The 19,672-nt window shown below is 38.1% G+C and overlaps 1 protein-coding gene across 6 annotated transcripts in view; it reads right to left on the bottom strand.

Annotated features, from left to right (window-relative positions):
* The window catches only part of LOC108138463, a 33,914-nt gene extending 16,053 nt beyond the window's left edge, over positions 1-17,861 (bottom strand). For 2 of the 6 annotated variants that reach the window (XM_041710575.1, XM_017260672.2), the window contains exon 1: positions 17,523-17,861. In XM_041710575.1, coding sequence (XP_041566509.1) covers positions 17,583-17,828 — 246 coding nt within the window. In that variant the 5' untranslated portion in view covers positions 17,829-17,861 and the 3' untranslated portion in view covers positions 17,523-17,582. Of the gene's footprint in view, positions 1-1,462; positions 1,894-15,137; positions 15,207-16,122; positions 16,289-17,522 lie in introns of those variants that run through there. The other 4 variants (XM_041710576.1, XM_017260671.2, XM_017260670.2 and 1 more) reach the window with 4 other exon arrangements.
* Positions 17,862-19,672: the final 1,811 nt, after the last annotated feature.

Genomic DNA, 19,672 nt, shown 5'->3' on the forward strand with positions numbered 1-19,672 from the left:
GGCCAAGCGGTAGCGATCTGTCTTTATTGCCCCGAGATGTTATCTAATCTCTGGAGGGTTTTGCCACACTCACCTGCCAAGGCCAAAGTATTATGTATGTAGGTTATTCTCTTTATATATATATTTAAAAATAATTGAAATATAATGTTGTAAAAGCTTTGACTTCTGTCTAAATGTTTGCAACTTTTGCTTTTTTGATTTCGAAAAAGCAAAACACACTATACAAATTGTATAAGATTTAATTGTTATGTTGCTGTTATATTTATATGTAATATATGTAATAAATCTATTTAAAAGCATGTTATTATATACCATTAGCATGGTTTATTTTTTCATTGGCTTTCTGCATTCCTGTCAACTTCTCTAGTTTCCTATAAGCCACCTCCATTGATTAGCATTTTCAATTGCTTTTGCGTCCATTGTTGTTGAATGTCCTCGACTGCTTCAAAGGAAATTTGGGTGGGCAAAACGATTTTCAATATCTTGGGCCCGTCATTTCCTATAGCTCAATTTTTTATTGCTTCCTGTCGCGCATTTCCAGCTTCCTGGGATATCCATTCACCCATTCCCCCATATTTGAGGTTTGCTGCCCTGAATCGCATTTCAAAAGGCAACTTAATCGAGCAAAATAAACCGTTTTCATATGCTCGAATTGAGGCAAACACGTCGCATTACAAGGGGGGAGTATTGTCATTTGGATTTGGTTCTTCGGTTCTTTGATTCTTTGGCTCTTTGGGGAATTTCCAAACGGGCCAAGGGGTTGCCGCCTCTTTTTTTTCTTTATTTTTGCACGGATTTTCTTGTTCACTTCACGCGCCGTTCGAAACGCGCGAAATCTCTCAGGTTTTCGAAGGAGGGGATCTGCGGTGATGGGGAGTGGATGCCTTTGTCAAAGGATTATCACTTCCTTTTGGGGGATATTTGAAAGGAGCGTAAAAAGAAAAGAGAGAGCGAGTGCCATTCTGGAGGCAGGAGCTGAACTGTGCTAATGAGCTGTGCCCGTAACTGGCTCTCTCACTTTTTTGTACACTTAACAAAATGAAATAAGAAATAAAATAAAACACAGTTTTGTGTTTCTGTAAAATCGTAGAAAACACAGAAATGAAAAGTAGTTTTTAGTTCACATTTACAGAAATTTTAAATCTGCCGTGACCTAAATTGTAGTAGTGACTTAAAACAATTAATGATCCTAATAATATAAAAAAAAAAATTGCCCTCTTCTTGGCTACTTTTTTATCGGTAATCATGGGTTTTTTCCTTCCGAAAAAACAGTTGAGAATTACAAGGGACAAGCTGTAGAATATGAATATGAATAGACACAAAAATCTGCTTAAAATGATCACAACAATATTGAACATATTTAAGAGGTCTTAGTTACAATAAACTCATCATGTATGATAGCATTTAAATTCCATGATAGATAACGTACTTTTTTCTCTCGGTGTGGTATCCCCCAGCGGCTTTCCGTTTTTCTCAGTACATGTGCCAGAGATGTTGGATTGACAGTGTGCAATATGCGTTGATTTTGTATGGCCTTCAATTTGCCGTGGCTGTGGGGCCAAATGCCGAACTTCGAGTCGAAGTATGTATAAGTCGATGCCGATGCTCCGGAGTCGCGCTGTGCCGATCTCGAAATGCAGATAATAATTATTTCAATATGTGTGACTGACTTGCTTGAATGACTGACTGCCAGACGGACAAACGGACGGTCGGAGATCGCAGGGCAATGCCAATGCCAAAACGTCGTCCCAGATCGTCATCGTCATGATCTTCATTATCGTTATGCGAGTGGATCAAAACCGCGACGCCGCCAACAACATTTCAGTCTCTTCGCCTGCTTTTTTCATTATCTCACAGAGGGTATTTACAATTTTACCAGAAGTTCAAATATCTCTGAAGAATGCAATGCAAAAAAAAAAAAAAATATAGAAAATAAGTTAATTTGTATTAATTACTGCAACATAATTTTTTGCACATTATAATTTATTAAAGTAAAATGTCGATTATTCTATAATAAATGTATCTTAAAGAAATCTATTAAATATACAACTTTACATTATTTTTTTTTTATTATTTGTTTTACATAACTGACCTATATAAATTATGTTACCATTTAGTGGTTTGAAAAATTCGTAAATAATATATCTAACATTTTTTAAAAATTTTATAAAATTGCATAATTAAAAAAAAAATGTATTAAAATAAGATACATGTTTGGTATGCCAGTTTTCTTAAGAATCTGGTGCTAAAGCCAATATATATGTTTAAGATATATCCCGAGAGTATTTGCAATTTCGATCTCCATCGTTGATATTTACTTTTGATTTCCTTTTACTTTTTTTTATTGCTCTTCTGTTTGTGTTTTTGTTTTTGCATGTGCTCAGCTCGGTCTTGTTCTTTTTGTTTTTGTTTTGGTTTTGGTATTATTGTTCTTGTTGTTGGTTTTCACTTAATCACTTGTTGAGAGCGAGATGGCAAGTGTTGGGTTTTTAAGTTGAAAATTGAATTTCTAAGAATTACAAAACAGCAAAACAGCAACAAAGTGCCGTTGGCATTTCGCTTTGGCCCCCCAAACCATCCTACTGAACAACCCCAATTCGATTCGGAATCCCAAAACCCCCTCCTCGAATGCGTTTCATACGATACGATACGATACGATACCATCGCACCACCATCTTATTCTGATCTGGCTGCCTTAAATCCCATATCCACCAGATATCCCCCACACTTGCCATATCCCGTATCATCGCGCGGCGGGCTTCGTTTCATTGCATTGCATTAATTTTGCCAATTAAAAAGTAAATAGAGCCTGCATCCTTTCGCTGGATATCTACCCATCTACCCGTCTCTCTCTGAAAAGAGATGGCTAAACTGCGGCGAAAAGAGAGAGAGACCATCTTTTTCTGTTGTGGGCGCGCAAAAGTTTTCAATATAATTTAATCCAATCTGCACCCACATATGGATGGATGCTATACAGATATATGTATATACATACATATATTTATATACATAAATATATTTCGGTTGATGAATGCCACAGGCAGTGCCACGCCTCCTGTCAATCCCCCGCCCCTGGAATCATTTTTGGATTGCCCCAAGTGCCTGGCTCGATTCAATCAGTGGTTTTTATTTCGGGGGAAGCCAAACAGTGGTTGGAGATGTGTCCTTGGCAACCGCGGTATTTCGCCCACTGTAGCCATACAATTAAAATCGCCAAAAGGTAATAAAGTTCCATCGTACTTTTACAAATTTGATAAAAGCAATAATTCTATTAAACTAAATTTGAAAGAAACCAAGGAGCTAATCTTCAATAAAATAAATAGAGCAGCACAAAAATACCCGGCTAAAAGGAAAGGACAATCTTGTTCATTGTCAGAAAATATGAGTTAAATTGATAAATGGGTATCATATTTTAAACCAATATAAAAGTTAAATAATTTGATTATTTTTCCTAACTTTTATATTAATTTAGAGTAATTCAGTTTTTATGTACAATAGAAACAAAAATAAATAAGGCATACAATAATCATAAGTATAAAGCGAATTATTTATATTATGCTCTAAACTTAATTAAATAATTTTTGTACCGTTTGGAATTTTTGATTTAATTTAAATGAGTAAACAGCTTTTTTGTTTTCTTTGCATTAGAAGTCATTTGTAATTTAAATAACATAAACAACCATTGATTATAGAAGCTTTTCTCTGTTGATTTTCCCATTGTCTCGTAATAATTTTGTTCTTTTCCTTTCGGTGACGAGTTCAGTGAAGTTCAAATTGCTCCTCATATATGTTGCTTTATTTTTATTTTTTTTTTTGGAACACTCTTCTACTTTTATTTTTTTTGGGGGCGGTGGTTGCTCGTAGTCTTCTTGTTGTGGTTCAAGAGTGGGGCAGGCAATCTTCTGGGGCATCCAGTCGCAACCGTTTTGTGGCGCAATTGTCTCAACCGTCGACGCGTCGCTTGCGTATCGCATATCGCACCTGATGGGCTGGTCCAAAACAGCCGGCTGAAACCGCTCCACCCTTTTGGGCCCCTTCCTTTCCCATATACCCACATACCCGACTACCCATATTTTTCTTGGCCGGATTGCTCTGCTCCGAGTCGAAAGCTAAAGCCAAAGACCCAGGCCCAGGCCCAAGTGGCAGCAGCCAACCATTCGTATAATTGTCGATGCGTTAAGGTAATTGTACACCCAGCCAACTGGCTGCCAACTGAGGCAGCAGTTTAGGTTTAGACCTGGCCAAAAGCAGAGCGGAGCAAGGCCGATATAACCGCAGCACAGCGAGAAAATTCGACAGCATTTCCGCAATTTTTCGCTTCGCGAAATCACAATTTAATAGTTTATTTTAGAGAGTCGACTTAAATTCAGAATCTAAAAAAAAATGTTGTAACTAATATATTTTTACAAGCATTTCAAGTAGTTTTTTAAATAGTTTTTATTCGAATTGCTGCTGTAGTATTAATGAAACAGTTTTAATCTGGCGTACATATTACAAGCACCTTAAATTATAGTCTTTAGGCACTTCTGATGGTCCCAAAAATAAATACATTCTTAATTCATGGTGAGGCATTAGTTCATGATGTTGCATTAGAATTTACTTAAAGCATAAATAAAATAAACTTAAATATTAAAAATAACAAAACCTTTTATTTCTTTAAAATTATTGATTTCGGATTTTTGATTTTTAATTAATTAAAAAACATTAAAGCAAAGTTGAGCTCCATATATCTTTCAGAAATATTTTAAAATCTAATTTATTACGATATATTACATTTATCATATATTACACATAAAATTATTGACTCAAAAATAATAGCTATTTATGTATATATTTAAAATAAATTCTTAAATTATTGTTATAAGGTGACAATAATATATTTTAAAAAATAATATTTTTTGGTGAAACTTTTAAAATGTAGTTTTAATGTTTCTCTGTTAAAATTCTGTTGCAAGCCTTTCGAAAGTAGACTTTTCGCCCAGTGCATGTGTGTATCTGTATCTTAGAGCACACCGTTTGCGAGGGAATGGTGGCAGTTGGGAGGGGGTGTCACTGGGATGGATACCTATGCCTTCTGTTCAATGCCGTCGCCGTAGTAGTTGCCATCGTCGATTCACTCAGTCGTTTCTAAGTTTGCGTTTGTCGTCGTTTGCCATATTGATGGCACGCTCCGCCGCCTGTCTTTTCCGCTGCCCCTCCCCCTTTTCCACCCCACGCCCACCAAAATCCACCCACCTCCTTCTTTTGCCGCCCCTGGAGAGCTTTTAAAATTTTAGTTTTCTGCTGACAACCAGCATTTTGCCATAGACAGACACATCGGTCTTAGTTTGGTTTTCGGTGTTTGGTTTTCGGTCTGATTTGCTAGATTTGATTTCAGGAAATCTCAGCCGTCTCTCTCTCTCTCTGTTTCCCTCTCTCACTCTATCTCTTTCTCACATTATCCACCTGCCTGAATGCACTCGGTTTTGGATTCCGATTTGGATACCGATTCCCATTTGGATACGCATTTGTCAAGCCCTTTTGTTTGGCTCATTGTCTCCGGCTGCCTTTTGTTGCAATTGAAAAATTATAGCAATTAAATGCCAGTGAAGACCAAACTGCAAACTGAAAAATGCATTGACCAAGGTCCAGTTGGTTTGGCAATGCGAAATGGGATTAGATTCATTGCGGTTTCGTTTCCCCTCCAAAGTGGTCTACAGTGCTATCAATGAATGCGGCAATTCGATAGCATATGTTCTGCTCATTGCGCTTTTCGGTTGAGTTCCTAGTGGTTGAACTCACTAAACAATTCATCGGGTATGTATAAAAACAAAAACGAAATATAAATATCTTTTGGAAATGAATGGAAATATTTAAGAATATATTAAAAACATAGAGGTTTATATATACCATATTATTTTATGTTTTTCTATGAGGAATGCGATAAATAACATTAAAAAAGGTATATTAAAGACATTAATAAATAGGTATGTTCTATATATAGAAAACAGATTTGGCACTTAGAATGATTAATACATATTTTTTGAATAATTTTAAAGTATTTTTTATTATTATTTATATTGTCATATTGTTCCTTATAATTTGCAATCCCTGGCGCTTTTCGATCGTCGATCAGACTTTTATTGGCGCTTGCTTTTTTTCGGGAATTTATTTCCGAGGCCTTGTACCCGAATTCCTCGACATGGGTATATAAGGGTTTAGGAGTCCAGGAGTCAACTGCATCGGCACACATATATCACCGTATATCCGAGGGCTCGTTCGCTGGCAGTTTCGTATAATTTTTATATGCAGTCATCAACAGCTCATATATGTTTTTATTGCCAGCGCGAACAGCGATATGCATCTGAGGCATCAGACATCAGAAACAAGAAAAAGATCGGGCGGCAGATGAAGATGCGGCTGAATCCGAATCCCAATCCCAATCCAAAGATCATTATGATGATGGCGATGGCTGGGATGCGATGCGATGCGATGATGACTATTTCTGCGTACAGATTTCCAATAAAAATTCTGTTGACTTGAGTTGAGTTCGGTTTTGGGCCGAGTCGAGAGTCGAGTCGAGTCTCCGTATTTCATCTGGTGTGTGAGCGAGATTTACACGCTGATATACAAGGGAAATACACGAAAGTAACAACAATAAAGGCTGGCTACAGAGTTATACGTTAGTCACTCCGATTCCGATACGGATTTGGATTCGTCGTCTCTTTTTGTGAACCCGGCCCTCTGGGCGTTGAGATTTATTTCTTTATTTTGGCAGCCAGTGGCCAGTTGTCTCACTGTTTTATTACCAGGAAATTTGTATTTAATACGTTTTTTCCGCGTTTTTGTAGCGGGTTTCGGGTGCGCGACATTGTCGCCTTCAAGCTTAGCCCACTAACCGAAAGGTTCTCCAACTAACTGACGGTTATCTCGGCCCTAGATCGACACGACGGGCATGCCTATGATCTAGTTGGTCGCTCGGTAGCCAATTTTCAATGGAAGCCACACACAATCAATCGGTTCGCAGAAGTCTTTAGGCCCTCGAGAGCTTCTAGCTTATGAGCCCTATAGCTTCTTTCGGATCTTATCGACCTGTTGCCGCCCTAATCGATTTCGAGGTATTCGTAAGACCCTTTTTTTGAGAATTTTCTTATAGAACTCTCTACTACATAACGTCCAGCGATTGCAACTATTATAAATGGTGTTTTATTTGATCAGTACCTTTTACTCATCTTATTTGGGAAAAATAATAATAATCCCAACATTAACAGCACATAAATCGAGATTTAAAAGATAAAGCATCTTTGACAAAGCATTGTCACAGCTTAGGCAGTATTATTCATACTTCACATTGTAACTTTTTCTTCTAAAACGCAAATGTTTTAAATAGATTGCTATAAGTCTGTTAATACTCAAAAGTTTTATTAGAAATCTATAAAAGTAAACATTCAAAAGAGTACTTGAATATTTAAACTAAATAAGTTGTGTGCTGTAGCGTTTTATTCCCTATTAGTAATGAGTATTTCATTAGTATTTTCTTTCAAAAACACCCGTCCAAAAGCCCATTCAAAAAAAAAAAAGCCCTCCTCTCAAGACCCCCTATTCCGATTTCACGCAATTAAAAAGACCAGCAGTTAAACGAGGAAAAAGAGCGGCAATTGTAACAGGCGGCAAGCTCATCGATCAGTTGAAATTAATAAAATACTCAATAAATGCGCTCACAAAAACGTGTGCAAACAATCGATCAATCAGCGATTTGACAGGCCCGCAAATCGCTGGCTGACTTGGCTTCCAAACCCCCGACTCGGTTTTGTACTGGGATTGGGATTGGGATTGGGACTTGGACTGGCGATTGCGATTGGGTCTGGGGGCCAAGTTGGCTGACAGCCAGTCTGCTACCAATCTGCGAGTCGAGACTTCAAAACAATTACACAGCAACATTTCCAAAAGCCGAGTATCTGTGAGATACTCGAGTATCTCAAAGGGGGCTGAATCTGAATCGAAATGGGGAATCGGATTTGGATTTGGCTTTGGATTCAGATTCAGTTTCAGATTCAGAATCGGACAACTGCCACCGTACAACCGCGACGACTGTTGGCCTGTTGATTCAAGCGATTAATCGATAACAAATAAAAACATTTCGACAACTACTTCCAAAGAACGCGCTCCCAGCAGCCACAAAACAGCAGTGCCAACTCCCGAACAAAGCAGAAGACCATGGCCCCAACTCCCTTTCGCTACAGTGAGAGAAATTACTGGTTATATAAGGGGAATCTTTTTTTTTAATTGAAGCTTTGAAATACATTCCTTAATTCTAAAAAAAAAAATTCATTAGTCGCTTGAATTGTGTATTTACTATGAACAGGTGTCAAATAAATATAATTAATTTTCTTATGATTTGATTTAATAAACTTTGTAATCATTATTTATTGACATGCGAAAGTTAACTCTATATATTGCCAACTTATTGATATATTTTAAAAAAATATTTCCCACACATAAAAATAAAAGATCTACAGGAATCACAAGGGCTTGGAAATAATTTATAAAGGTACAAAATAAAACCAAAAATAAATGGTTCAAAATGTACTCAACGTATGTTATTTATTTTAATTAATCGCCCCCACCAAACTTTCAAAGCTGCTGCTTTTGGGTTTTTAATTTGATTTTAATTCGCTTCCGAATTTCTCTCAGTGCACCCCGCCCCTTGGGCAACTCCATCGGAGGCTGTCAACAACTCGACATTGTATGTATGAGTGGCGTGGTACGCATAAATGCCATGGAAATTTTCTTTTTAATCAATTATGAGTATTAAGCCAAGGGGCCAGCACTCCATATGGGGATCGCTGGATGTGGGATCTCTGGGCATTCGCGGGATACTCCGGGGTGATCCGTAGAGGGTTCGTGTGTGTATCTTGTATCTTGTATTTTGTATCTCCGATCACCGATCGTCGGGGTGAGAGAGCTCGAATGCGAGGCGCGCGCGGCGGCCGCAAGATAAAAATCGCAAACATTCTTTATTGAATGCTGTAGATGCCAACGCCAGACATCTCTCTGTGTACATCGGTCCGTGTGTGTTTATCATACAAGTGTAATCCCCAAGACCAAGTGGAGTGGCACTTCGAGTACTTCTCCAGCTAAAGTGGTGGCCCACGGTAGGCAAACTGCCAGTCCTCTGCCTTGAATCGGTTCGGGAATAGATCTGCCAAAGGGGTGGGATTGTCAGGATCTTTTATAGAGATTCTCTGAAAGACTTAAGGCTGGCTAACAGATTGTTAGAATCCTTTTGAATACATTTGCTATTGGACTATGGACTGGTAATCCTGATTAGAACTATCAGCTGGCAAAGCTCTTTTGACAATGTCTTAATATTTACAATATTTCTTACAAAACCAACAAAGAGACAAGAGCACAACTGTTGTGTAACCGATTTTTACTGCCATTCTATTGAGTGGATTTAAAGTTTACTAATTTACCATGCGTTTCCGCCCCGATCCCAAAAACTCTTAATATTTTAGACCAAACCCACATGCCCGGTGAGTCAACGAGAAGCGCACAACGTCAAACAAATCATAATCGGTGGCTGGTAGACAGTAGCTGCATACGCTTCAAACGGTCGACAGTTTGTCTGTCAAATTGACATTACACGCAGCGACGCGACTGTGACGCGACTGCGACGCCGGCAGAGGGTAACTCAAGTGCCGGCAGAGTCACCAACAAGTTGCATTTGCATGGTGCAGGCTGAAGGCTCTGCTCACGTACACTGAGCGAAAATATGTTGCTCAAAATTGGTTAGAAGTGGCCATAACATGCCTTTCATAAGGAGTGTTATCCATTTAATCAAGTACTATTATGCATAACTTTAACTTTAAAAATAAAATATAATAAAAGTCGAAAACAATTTGATGTATTCGTTTTTTTGTTTTTGTTTGATGGTACAAGTTACTGAAATGTCTTAGACTTTAAAAATGTTTCAAAAACATAGAAATCGCTCAAAAATAATTTCAAAGGCGTCTAAAAGTATGCTATAACAATACAAGGACACCTTTCAACCTGTAATTTACTAAATTAGGGATAAAAAAAATAATATTGTAGCATACTTTTAGAGATATTTAAAAAAAAAAAAAGGTTTCGATTTGAAAAACTTGTGCGAGATGCTTCCCGATACTTTTCTCGGTGCACCTGGACTTTCTGCTTTGGACTTGGACTTGGTTCGGCTGATGGTATTGGACTCGGATTTGGAATCAGCAAGTCTGAATTTTATTACGGGCGTAGGCCGCTTGACTGACTGACGGACTTGGCTGTTGGCTTCTGTTTGCGGCGCTGACTCAGCTGAATGTGGACCCGAATCCCAGTTCGAGTTCGAGTCCGAGTCTGAGCCTGAGCCTGAACCTGAACCAGAACCACAAACCGAAGCTGAAGCTACCACTGAAGATGAAACCGAGGCTGAGGCAAAGCCAGAGCCAAAGGCCTCCGCCTGAAGCCGATGATTTTCCGCTTGGTTTGGCTTTGCCTGGCAACCTGTTGGCAACTCATTAAATAATGCCGATGACTGGACAAATTCGTATTATGTTTTTCATTTTTTTCGTTTTTTTTTTTTTTTTTTTTGTATTTTTTTTGTGGTGATTAAACAAGGCAAGCATAATCCTTGCTGTGCAGTGGAATTGCATTTGACTGGGGAACCGGAACGTTGGCGTTATAATTCTACCAGCCAGCCCACCTCCACTCCATTCGGGGCTTCTCCATTATTTCCCCGATCTCCTCCAGCTGACAGTTGCTCTCCTCCTGGCGAGGTTGCTTCTGTTCCTGTGTGTTTGTGTGCCAAAGTGACACTTGTACAGATTTTCTTAATGCGCCAAAGTGCCACTTGTCGTCTGTTGACGCTCCTCGTCCTCGTCCTCCGTTTTTCTCATCCTCCTTTCCTTCCTTTCTTTGAGAATATCCCAGAAATCCCAGAATGCCAGAGATCGAAGCCGTTTTGTACGTGTCTCGGCAGTGAAATTTTGTTAAATCAGCGCTAAAGCGATGGCAAGTTACTCTGGGACTCTCGGCGAATCCTCAAAACTTGTCCGTCGAGCCGAGCACAATTCTAATTGCTGGCCAACGCACAATTTGTCACATGCCAAATTAATAAACGACTTGGCCAAGATGCACCTTCGTTGGCCCTAAACAGTAGCAGCTGATTTTGGCCTCAAGTTGGCAGAATCGGTCCTTTGATTGAGTGGATGAGTTGTCGGTGGTGCTGTGTGGTGTGGTGCAGTGTGGTGTGTGGGTTTCAATGGTGACTAAAAGGGCTAAGTGATAGAAGTAGAAGTAGTTTTCCTGAGCAAAGCAACTTTTACACTTCAGATGTGTGAGGTTTCACGACTAAAGTAGTCCAAATATAATTTTTAGTATGGCTTGTACAAGCACACCACTGAAAATTAGGGGAACAGATCTGTATTCTACTTTGTTTTTGCATTGATTAAATAATATGTGCAAAACAAAATATAGAAAAAACCATGGTTTAAGTATAAGTATATATGTATAGATATAAAATAACTTTAAAAAAGGGTTGTTTGCTTTCAAAAATGTAAAAACAATCCGATTTGCAAAGGCATTTAAAAAAAATTCACTTAGTGAAAAAAACGAATAAATAAATTATATAAAACAATTAATCTTTAAACTTCATTGATCGTTTTTTGAGCACTCCATTGACAAGTCAACCATTTATTTATTTCACCTTTTGTGTAGCCATTATGAGTAATTACCTTCCTCCAATCACCGAGCGTTTAATAAATCTCAAAGGGGCGTTCTTAAGCTCCAGCAAACCAGCGACTTACTCTTAATTGCAGCTAGTTGTTGTGATTATTATAGTGGGTATCTGGAAATAAGCTGGGTATGCACAATTAGTTTGTGTTGCGCTAGAAATTTACTTCCCATTTTGTATTTAAATTATGATTTTTAAGTCGAAAGACTAATTTCAAGTGTATTCCCGGTATATCCCGGATTTTAAATGAAGACCATAGACAAGTTTTCTTTTTTGCCAAGTGTATTTTTGTAAGTGTCTTTGTGTTTACAAATAATTGTGCCGGACACGAAGAGCAGGGACAAGATCCAACAGAATTGTGGAGGGTGGGATGGCTTAAGTTTTAGTGGTGCAGCTCAGTAGTTGACTCCAGTATTCTCCTTGTTGGACATCTGTTTTTTGAACTTTCAAGTGCTTGCCATCTGGAATACAAAATATATAAATGTAAAGTATTTTAATAAATAATTGTTGGGTTACTACTCACCATTTGTCCAGTCGATAATTGATTGAGAACTGAACTGCACTGCAAGATACGGTTGATCCTCCACTCAACTTGTTTGCCATTTGGTTTAAGTGTTTAACAGGGAATTTGAAGTCTACGTTCTCGAGCCAGAAGAAAATATCAATATCATTCAGTCAGCAAGCTTTGAAATTTAATTCATATATTTAACATAGCAAGAAAAAGTTGCGTTAATATTATTTACTTACTCTATTGTTAACCACGTGTTTTGTCCAATCTCGTTTTATGTCCTTGCAAGCATTTGTTTGTTGGGTTTTGTTTATTAAGTACGTGTTTTTTTCAAAAATGTTATTTAACACTTTATGCTTAAAACTAAATTTGTTTTTTTTTGTATTGTTCAGAAGGCAATTTCCTGTGTGTTATTTCCCCGACATGGTTGTGTATACTGAACTCTGTAGGGACTGATGGGTGTAAGTAGAACTCGAAATTAAAAGCATGGATAGTTTGATCAAGAAAAAGGGAACAAATTTGAAATTTTCAGAAAATGAAAAGCCGATTGGATCAGAATATGATGAGGACATGATAAGTCCATGTAGAATTTTGCTTTCACATAACTATAAAACAAGAAAGGGAACAGGCTTAAAATGCGATTCTGAAACTTCTTCAAACCCTATGGTATCTCCTCGTCGAGTCTACCCAACTCCCAAGGATAGCCACTTGTTGCTGCTGACTGGATGATATTGTTGTAATACTGGGCAGAGCCCCGGGGCAGTCTTCATTTTCTTGGGTTTCGCCTCTTGTTTTCCCGCTCTCTGGTTGAGGCTGCCACTTAATTTATTTGTCACCGAACCGAAGCGCAAATGAAGTTCGAAAAAACCCGACATGCAAAGGCATTCGAGAAAAGTCTACAACGACCACGGAATCGTTTGAAATAATACGAGAGGGGAGGCAGCCGCAAAAAAGCTGAAGAAATAATTACAAATTAAAATGAAACACGGAATGGGACAGACAGACAGACATTCACATGAGGAAGAGTCGGGCTCTGAAATGATGATATAGGGGGCATTTGGGGGGCCGGAGTTTTACCAAGTTTATAAATAGCTGCGTTGACGACGCCGCTGGCCACGCATGCGCAAAGATTTGTCATAATTGATAAACGACAACAGCAACATTCAAGACTCCTCCATTCAAAAAAAAAAAAAATAATAATAATAATAATAAATAAATAAAAAAAAACAGGGAAAAAATGACAAGACAGCCATCAAAGTGGCCACTTTTTAGGGGTGGACCACGTCGATCCTAAGATTCCCGTTCACAGTTCTCATGCCCGTGACAGTGGCAGTGACTGTGATCACGCCTCGACGAACACACAAATCGAAGCTACTGTATATTTTTAATCATGAACTTCAGGATGGGGAGGTCGTATTTGGTCTGATAAAAGGTCAAAAGTTAAAGTTCTTTAAGAATAGTATACGTTTGAAAATATTAAATACAAGCTTGTGCAAGAAAACCATTAAATTATTTTTTTCCAGAAGACAATAAGTTCTATTTAATGAAATATTTACATAAAATTGTTAATAGTTAACAGACAAAATATTCTATAATTGACAAATAATGTTTAGCAAGACAAAATCTATTTTACAAGCCATAAATAGGAATAATTGAATTAAGACCTATGACACTTTAATTTCATTTAACTTCTTTTAATTTACTTAAAGCCCAAAGCATAATGATAAATAAGAACTAATTGTTTAAACTGACCTAAAAGATTAAAGATTAATCAAGGTATTTCAAATTGCATATGCAAGGAGTCATGTAAAGATTTAAATACACTAAGTAACATATAATTAGTAAACCGACTCAAACCAAATGAATAAAATACTGAGTAAATCCCCAAATCGCAATCGATCTTCGCACAGATGCTCGTCCTCCAGATATTCAGATATCCAGATACCTTCAGCAGCTGCCAGACATAAAAATAAAATGAAAATCCGAAATGCAGACACAGGTGACGATGGCAATGACAATGACAACTTCAGCAGCCGATTCAGCTGGAATCGCGGCTTTAACTGCAACTTTAGCTTCAACTTGAAGTTGAAGCTGAAGCTGAAGTTGAACGATGACGCCAAATTGGCAACGCGTTTCTGTTCTTTTTTTCCCCGCTTTTTTTGTGGCCCGAACGTGAGAACCAATTGCTATGTATGGTCATTACAAGCCGACCAGTCCAGTCCTCCGGTTGAAGGTCCGTTGGCCAGAGCGAGAGATATAACCCATAAATATTTTAATGATGATTACATTTTAAAAACAACGAGCGCTGCTGCCAGTGCACTGCCAACTGGCAACTGGCACGAAATCATCGAATGGGAGAAATCACAGGTCCAATCTGGGTGCTTGGTATTGCGATCGGAATTGGAATCGGAGAATCAGAGAATCGGGGAATCGGGGATCCAGGATACCGGGATCCCAAAGAGCACTGATGATGAGCTACTACGCCGGCACTGGGCGACACTGACGACATTTTTCGAATTACATTGACAGGCGGGGATGGGACTAAAAGCGATAATTATTGCCAACTCGCGGCGCTGTAAGTGTTGGCGATCGTGTTTCGCGGCAGCGTTTGTTGCAGCTGTTTGCTAGCCCTGTTCCCTGGGCATACATATATGTACATACATCCCCTCCTGGTCCATCCCTGTGTCCCCGTTGTGCGGTACGCTCTGCCTGATCGACGGCGTCTTGCCAATGTAATTTCAATAATTTTATCTGCCGCCGCTCGCGTCTGCCGTGATTCGATTGGCGAGCGGTGACAGATCAAAGCCGCTGCTTTCTACACACGGAACAAAACCATATGGTGAATGTTGAGAAATTGACAAAATTGTAAGGAACAAAAAATGTTTTTTAAGACTTGTAACTTCAACTTATATAATAGCTATATATTATGTACATTTCATAGCGAGCTCTCTGTTTTCAAAGTTAACAAATCTGTAAGAAACATAGGGAGAATCAGTTCACTCTTCTTAATAAATGCTAATCAATCATTATAAAATATATTTTGAAAGCAACTTTAAGCATTAGTGATGTATTTCAGAATGTATTAGTGATGTATTTCAAAGCTTTTATTGGGGGTGCCAGGAAAATAAAAATATCACTTATAAAGGTGTCTTTAAGGTGTCCCATTTTCAGATTTTAAATGTATTGTTGAATACTTTAAGATAAAGGTATTTCTAAACCCATGTGATTTTATCTGGAGGATGCACCAATTGTTTTGCTGCGCAGCTTTACAATCTGTTATGGAGAATTACATTTCCAAAGCTTAAAAATATTCAAAAAATGTGAAATTTTCGCTCAGTGTCCGCGGCGGCAAAGATCAGTGATCGGCGTTCAGAGGGCAGGCGATGGCAATGGGTGGAGCTGCTCGATTCGACTGCGTTCGGCACTGCCTGCTCCAGATGTTTAGCTGCACTTTGGCGGCTCGATGAGGAGTTCCTGCGATCGCAATCACATCCAGGTTCAGCTTGAGCTTGAGCTTCAGCTTCAGTTTCAGTTTGAGGTTCAGGTTGAGGTTGAAGTCGCCGTAGCCTTTGCGATGCGCAATCATCAACATCAGAGCGAGCGTCATCAGCCGACCACTGCCAATTACTCGGCAGCATTGTTGACATGCCTTTTGCCATTTGCATCGTTTTCGTATTGATTTGTTTAACTCTTCTGCTCTTCGGCACACAATTTTTGGGCTGGCAAGCCGAACAGATTCGATGGAGATCCGCTGCATTTTTATCCCACGGCCAAAGGAGCGTGTGAATGGCCCTTGGCCAAAGCGGCCAGTTCAATGTGCCGATCAAAAATATGTCAAAAATCTATCGAAGGGCGACGATCGATACGATCTTATATACCTTTCCTTTGCCCCCTGCCATCGGTTGCATTCCTTTGCGTTCTGTAGGTCAGTTATCGACCTAGTTTACGTGATATTCACAGGTATTCTTTGGCTTTTAGTTTGTGAATAAGGAAAGGGATTTCGCTCAGACTTCTTAAATTGTTCTTTGCTTTAAGAAGTATTTAAATAATTTCTTATATATTTTACATTTTAGGGAGTATTTAAATGATTTTTTTTTTATATAAAGTAAAAAGAATCCCGACGACTGCAATGACTTTAAATTTAATTGATAACATAAGATTTGACTAAAAACAAAAATATACCAACCAGCTTAAGCCAAATATTATTTCTTTTTTTAGTTATATATTTCTATAGCCCTAAAAGTGAGAAAGCTACATTTAACTTTTCTTTTATTTAATGAAAAACTAGAGAATTGTTACTAGCGATCCTCTGCAAATTTGAGTTTCCCCTTTATAACTTTGCTACCAAAAAAAAAACCCAAAAACCCCGAGCAATCTCTTCCCAATCGGTTAGATCCACTTTCGGGCAATTAAAATTCGATTGAAATCGCCACGAGGTGAACATGTTAATGGAAGATCGCCACGCCTGTTACCACAGCCGCATTTTTCCCACACCAATTGGCAATCGAAGGGGAATTTCAGGGAGGGGGGTTTATTCCAAGCCCCGATGTATCGGGTTCCCCCTATTTATATAAAAAAAAAAGCGCAGTCGCATTTCATTTGGGATTCCGTAAGCGTTTCGGTTCAAACATAAAATAAATAAAAATCAGTACAATTCGAAGAGCTCTTGTCGCCTTTGAGCTTTTGCGACAATCACTCACGTTGCCATTTGGCGGTTCCGTCTCAAATCTCCTCAGTCCCCGCTTTAGCCCCACCCCCCTCCAAGAGTCCACCTTAACCCCCTTGTGCCAACTCAACTCTTTCCTCGAGCGTTCAATCATCGGCGATCGCCTTTGAGGCCCGATTCGTTCGTTAAAAGTTCTGCGTATTGAAATGAAATTTGTGTCGCTCGACACGATGACTTATTCAATTATTCGATACGATACCACGTGATTGAATTATTGAAATAAGTTAGAGTTCGAATCGGATGGCAGTTGGCCATGTGAAAGAGCAATTTATAAACAAATTTGTCTAGCAAATTGAACTCGAAAATTAACTAAAAATTTAGCCTTTAAAGTAAAATTATTTTTTACGTCTTTCGGAAATTGCATTTTTATAAAGCACACGTGATCCAATAAAAAAAAACAACAATTTTTTCTGACATAAACAAAAAAAGATATTTGTTCTATAAATTACTTTTATAAGAACTTTGATAAAATATTTATAATTTTAATCATAATTATGTAGAAAATGTCAAGAAGTATTATTTTAGTTACACATTTTTTGGGAGTAATAATTTTAGCTTACGTTTGTTGGGACAATTTGAATCCTTCTGTTTAAGCCTGCTGATATCTCGTATCGGTTTCTTCACATTTTCCTGTTTTCGAGGTTAATATCATTATCCCCTTGCTGGTTTTTCGCACATCGCACAGTTTTAAGGTAGTCTTCTAAGCTCAGACTCCTAAGATTTTGAACCGAGCCCAAATTGGTGTCATTTAAATTAAGACTGGTTAGAAAATCCGCGATTGTGGCATAATGAACGCAACTGCGAGGGCATCGACTATATCCCAACTCCTGATCACTGCTGGTCTTTTCGATTTGATCTCCGTCCATTGAGGGATTTATATAGATAAATATATTTTAAATTTGGTACTGATTTTTGTTTTCAGTCTTTAAAAAATGTTTGTGAAAATGTGTTTTTTCAGCGTTTGTTTAAGTCTGTCTGTCACAAAATATATAAAAACATAGCACACTTTGCTTTCTTCGCTGTTATTTTAAATGTTTATTACTATGTAGTACTATTTATGGTTTTTTTAATGCTTAGATATGTTTGGTATCTTACTTAAAAATAATTAAACTTGAATACGCATAAGAATTAGTAGTAGAACTAATATTTTACAAGAAATGTTAAAATACTTCTATGAAATGTGTTTTAAATAATATCTAGATGATTGATATGTTATGAATATAGCTGACTCTTGTACAACATTCTCTGACTTCAGTCCACCTGTCTGGCTTAGTTAGATCAATATTAATTTAACATGAGATCGAACAAGTAATAAACATGTGGCTTTTCCCTTTTTTGTAGAATAAATTGCAAGGGGGAAGGGTATAAAGCCTCACTCGTTTGACAGCTCATTTTGCATAATTGTGCGGCGCGACGGGCAACGCATACAAATCGATTATTGAACCGAATGCCTGATATATTTTTTATGGTTTGATTTATGATTGCCATACAGTTGTCAGTCAGTCGGCAGAAGAAGGGTAAGTTGAGCGGTTCCTTAACGATTGAGCATCAAAAATGCTAATTGAGCTGTTTATCGATTTGTCAACAACAATAACCCGCAAACAAAGTCGAACAATGGCCACATCAGCGGCGAAAATGTCATTTCATTGTTGTTCAACTTGATGGGGCATTTGGGGCCCCCTGCCTTCAACACCCACCCCCTTTTCACGCTCTCCATTGAGTTTTATTGACTATTAAAATTGTGTCAAAATGTGTTTGAAATTTTTTATTGTTAATTATACGCGGCGGGCGTAATGTGGAACCAATAAACAATATCGGCATCGCAATTGGAATTCGGTATTAATCGTTTGTTGTTTGGTTCGGTTATTTTTTTGTTCATTACTTTTTCTCGATTCTCTTTCGGGGAATACTGGGAATTAATTTGCCAAACTAATTAAAGTATAAGGCAGGCCAAGCGTGAAACCGAAGCTGAAATCAAATCAAAATCGAATTCGAAAAACGCTCAAATGAATAGACAGGCGGATCGGACAAGCCGACAAGTTGAAGTCCCAGATCCAGATTGAACCCTGCATCACGGAGAAAAAATGGGTATGGCTTTTGGAGAATTATTAGAAAAAAATTGACTTTTCATTTCGAGAGTTTGAAGACTGCCAAAAATGTTAAGAAGTCCATTACAAGACTGTATACTTAAAAAAAGAATGATACAGTCTTTTAAATTTGTGATAATTTGTTATTAAAATTTAAAGTATAATTTTATTATGATTTAACATTGCCTACAAGTACTCAAATAATTATGAATACAGTCATATGTATGTACTTGCTTGAGTTCCATTTATCTTCACTTTTATGAGCTTTACTCTTAATTAAATAAGAGTTATAAATATAATATTTTCCATATTATTTTTCCAAAAGGGTTTGTATCCATTTAATCAATTAGAAATCATTGAAAAATCACGTTTTCCGACAGTGCAGAACCAAAGTCGAAAGGGATCTTTGGCCGGGGATTGAGTAATGAGCCCTGGAGTTAGAGCCACGGCAAAACCGATTTCACTGACCGCCCTGACTGAATGACAGAGTGAAGGACTGACTGAATGACTGACTGAGCGAATGGCTAACTGACGGACTGACTGACAGAACCCCAAAAGAGATCGCGGGGGGCTGGCCAGGCGGATCCTGACTGACATTTGATTATTGGCTTCCAATTTGTTGC

This window comes from Drosophila elegans, unplaced genomic scaffold (assembly GCF_018152505.1).
Source record: "Drosophila elegans isolate 14027-0461.03 unplaced genomic scaffold, ASM1815250v1 contig_149, whole genome shotgun sequence".
Lineage (NCBI taxonomy): Eukaryota > Metazoa > Arthropoda > Insecta > Diptera > Drosophilidae > Drosophila > Drosophila elegans.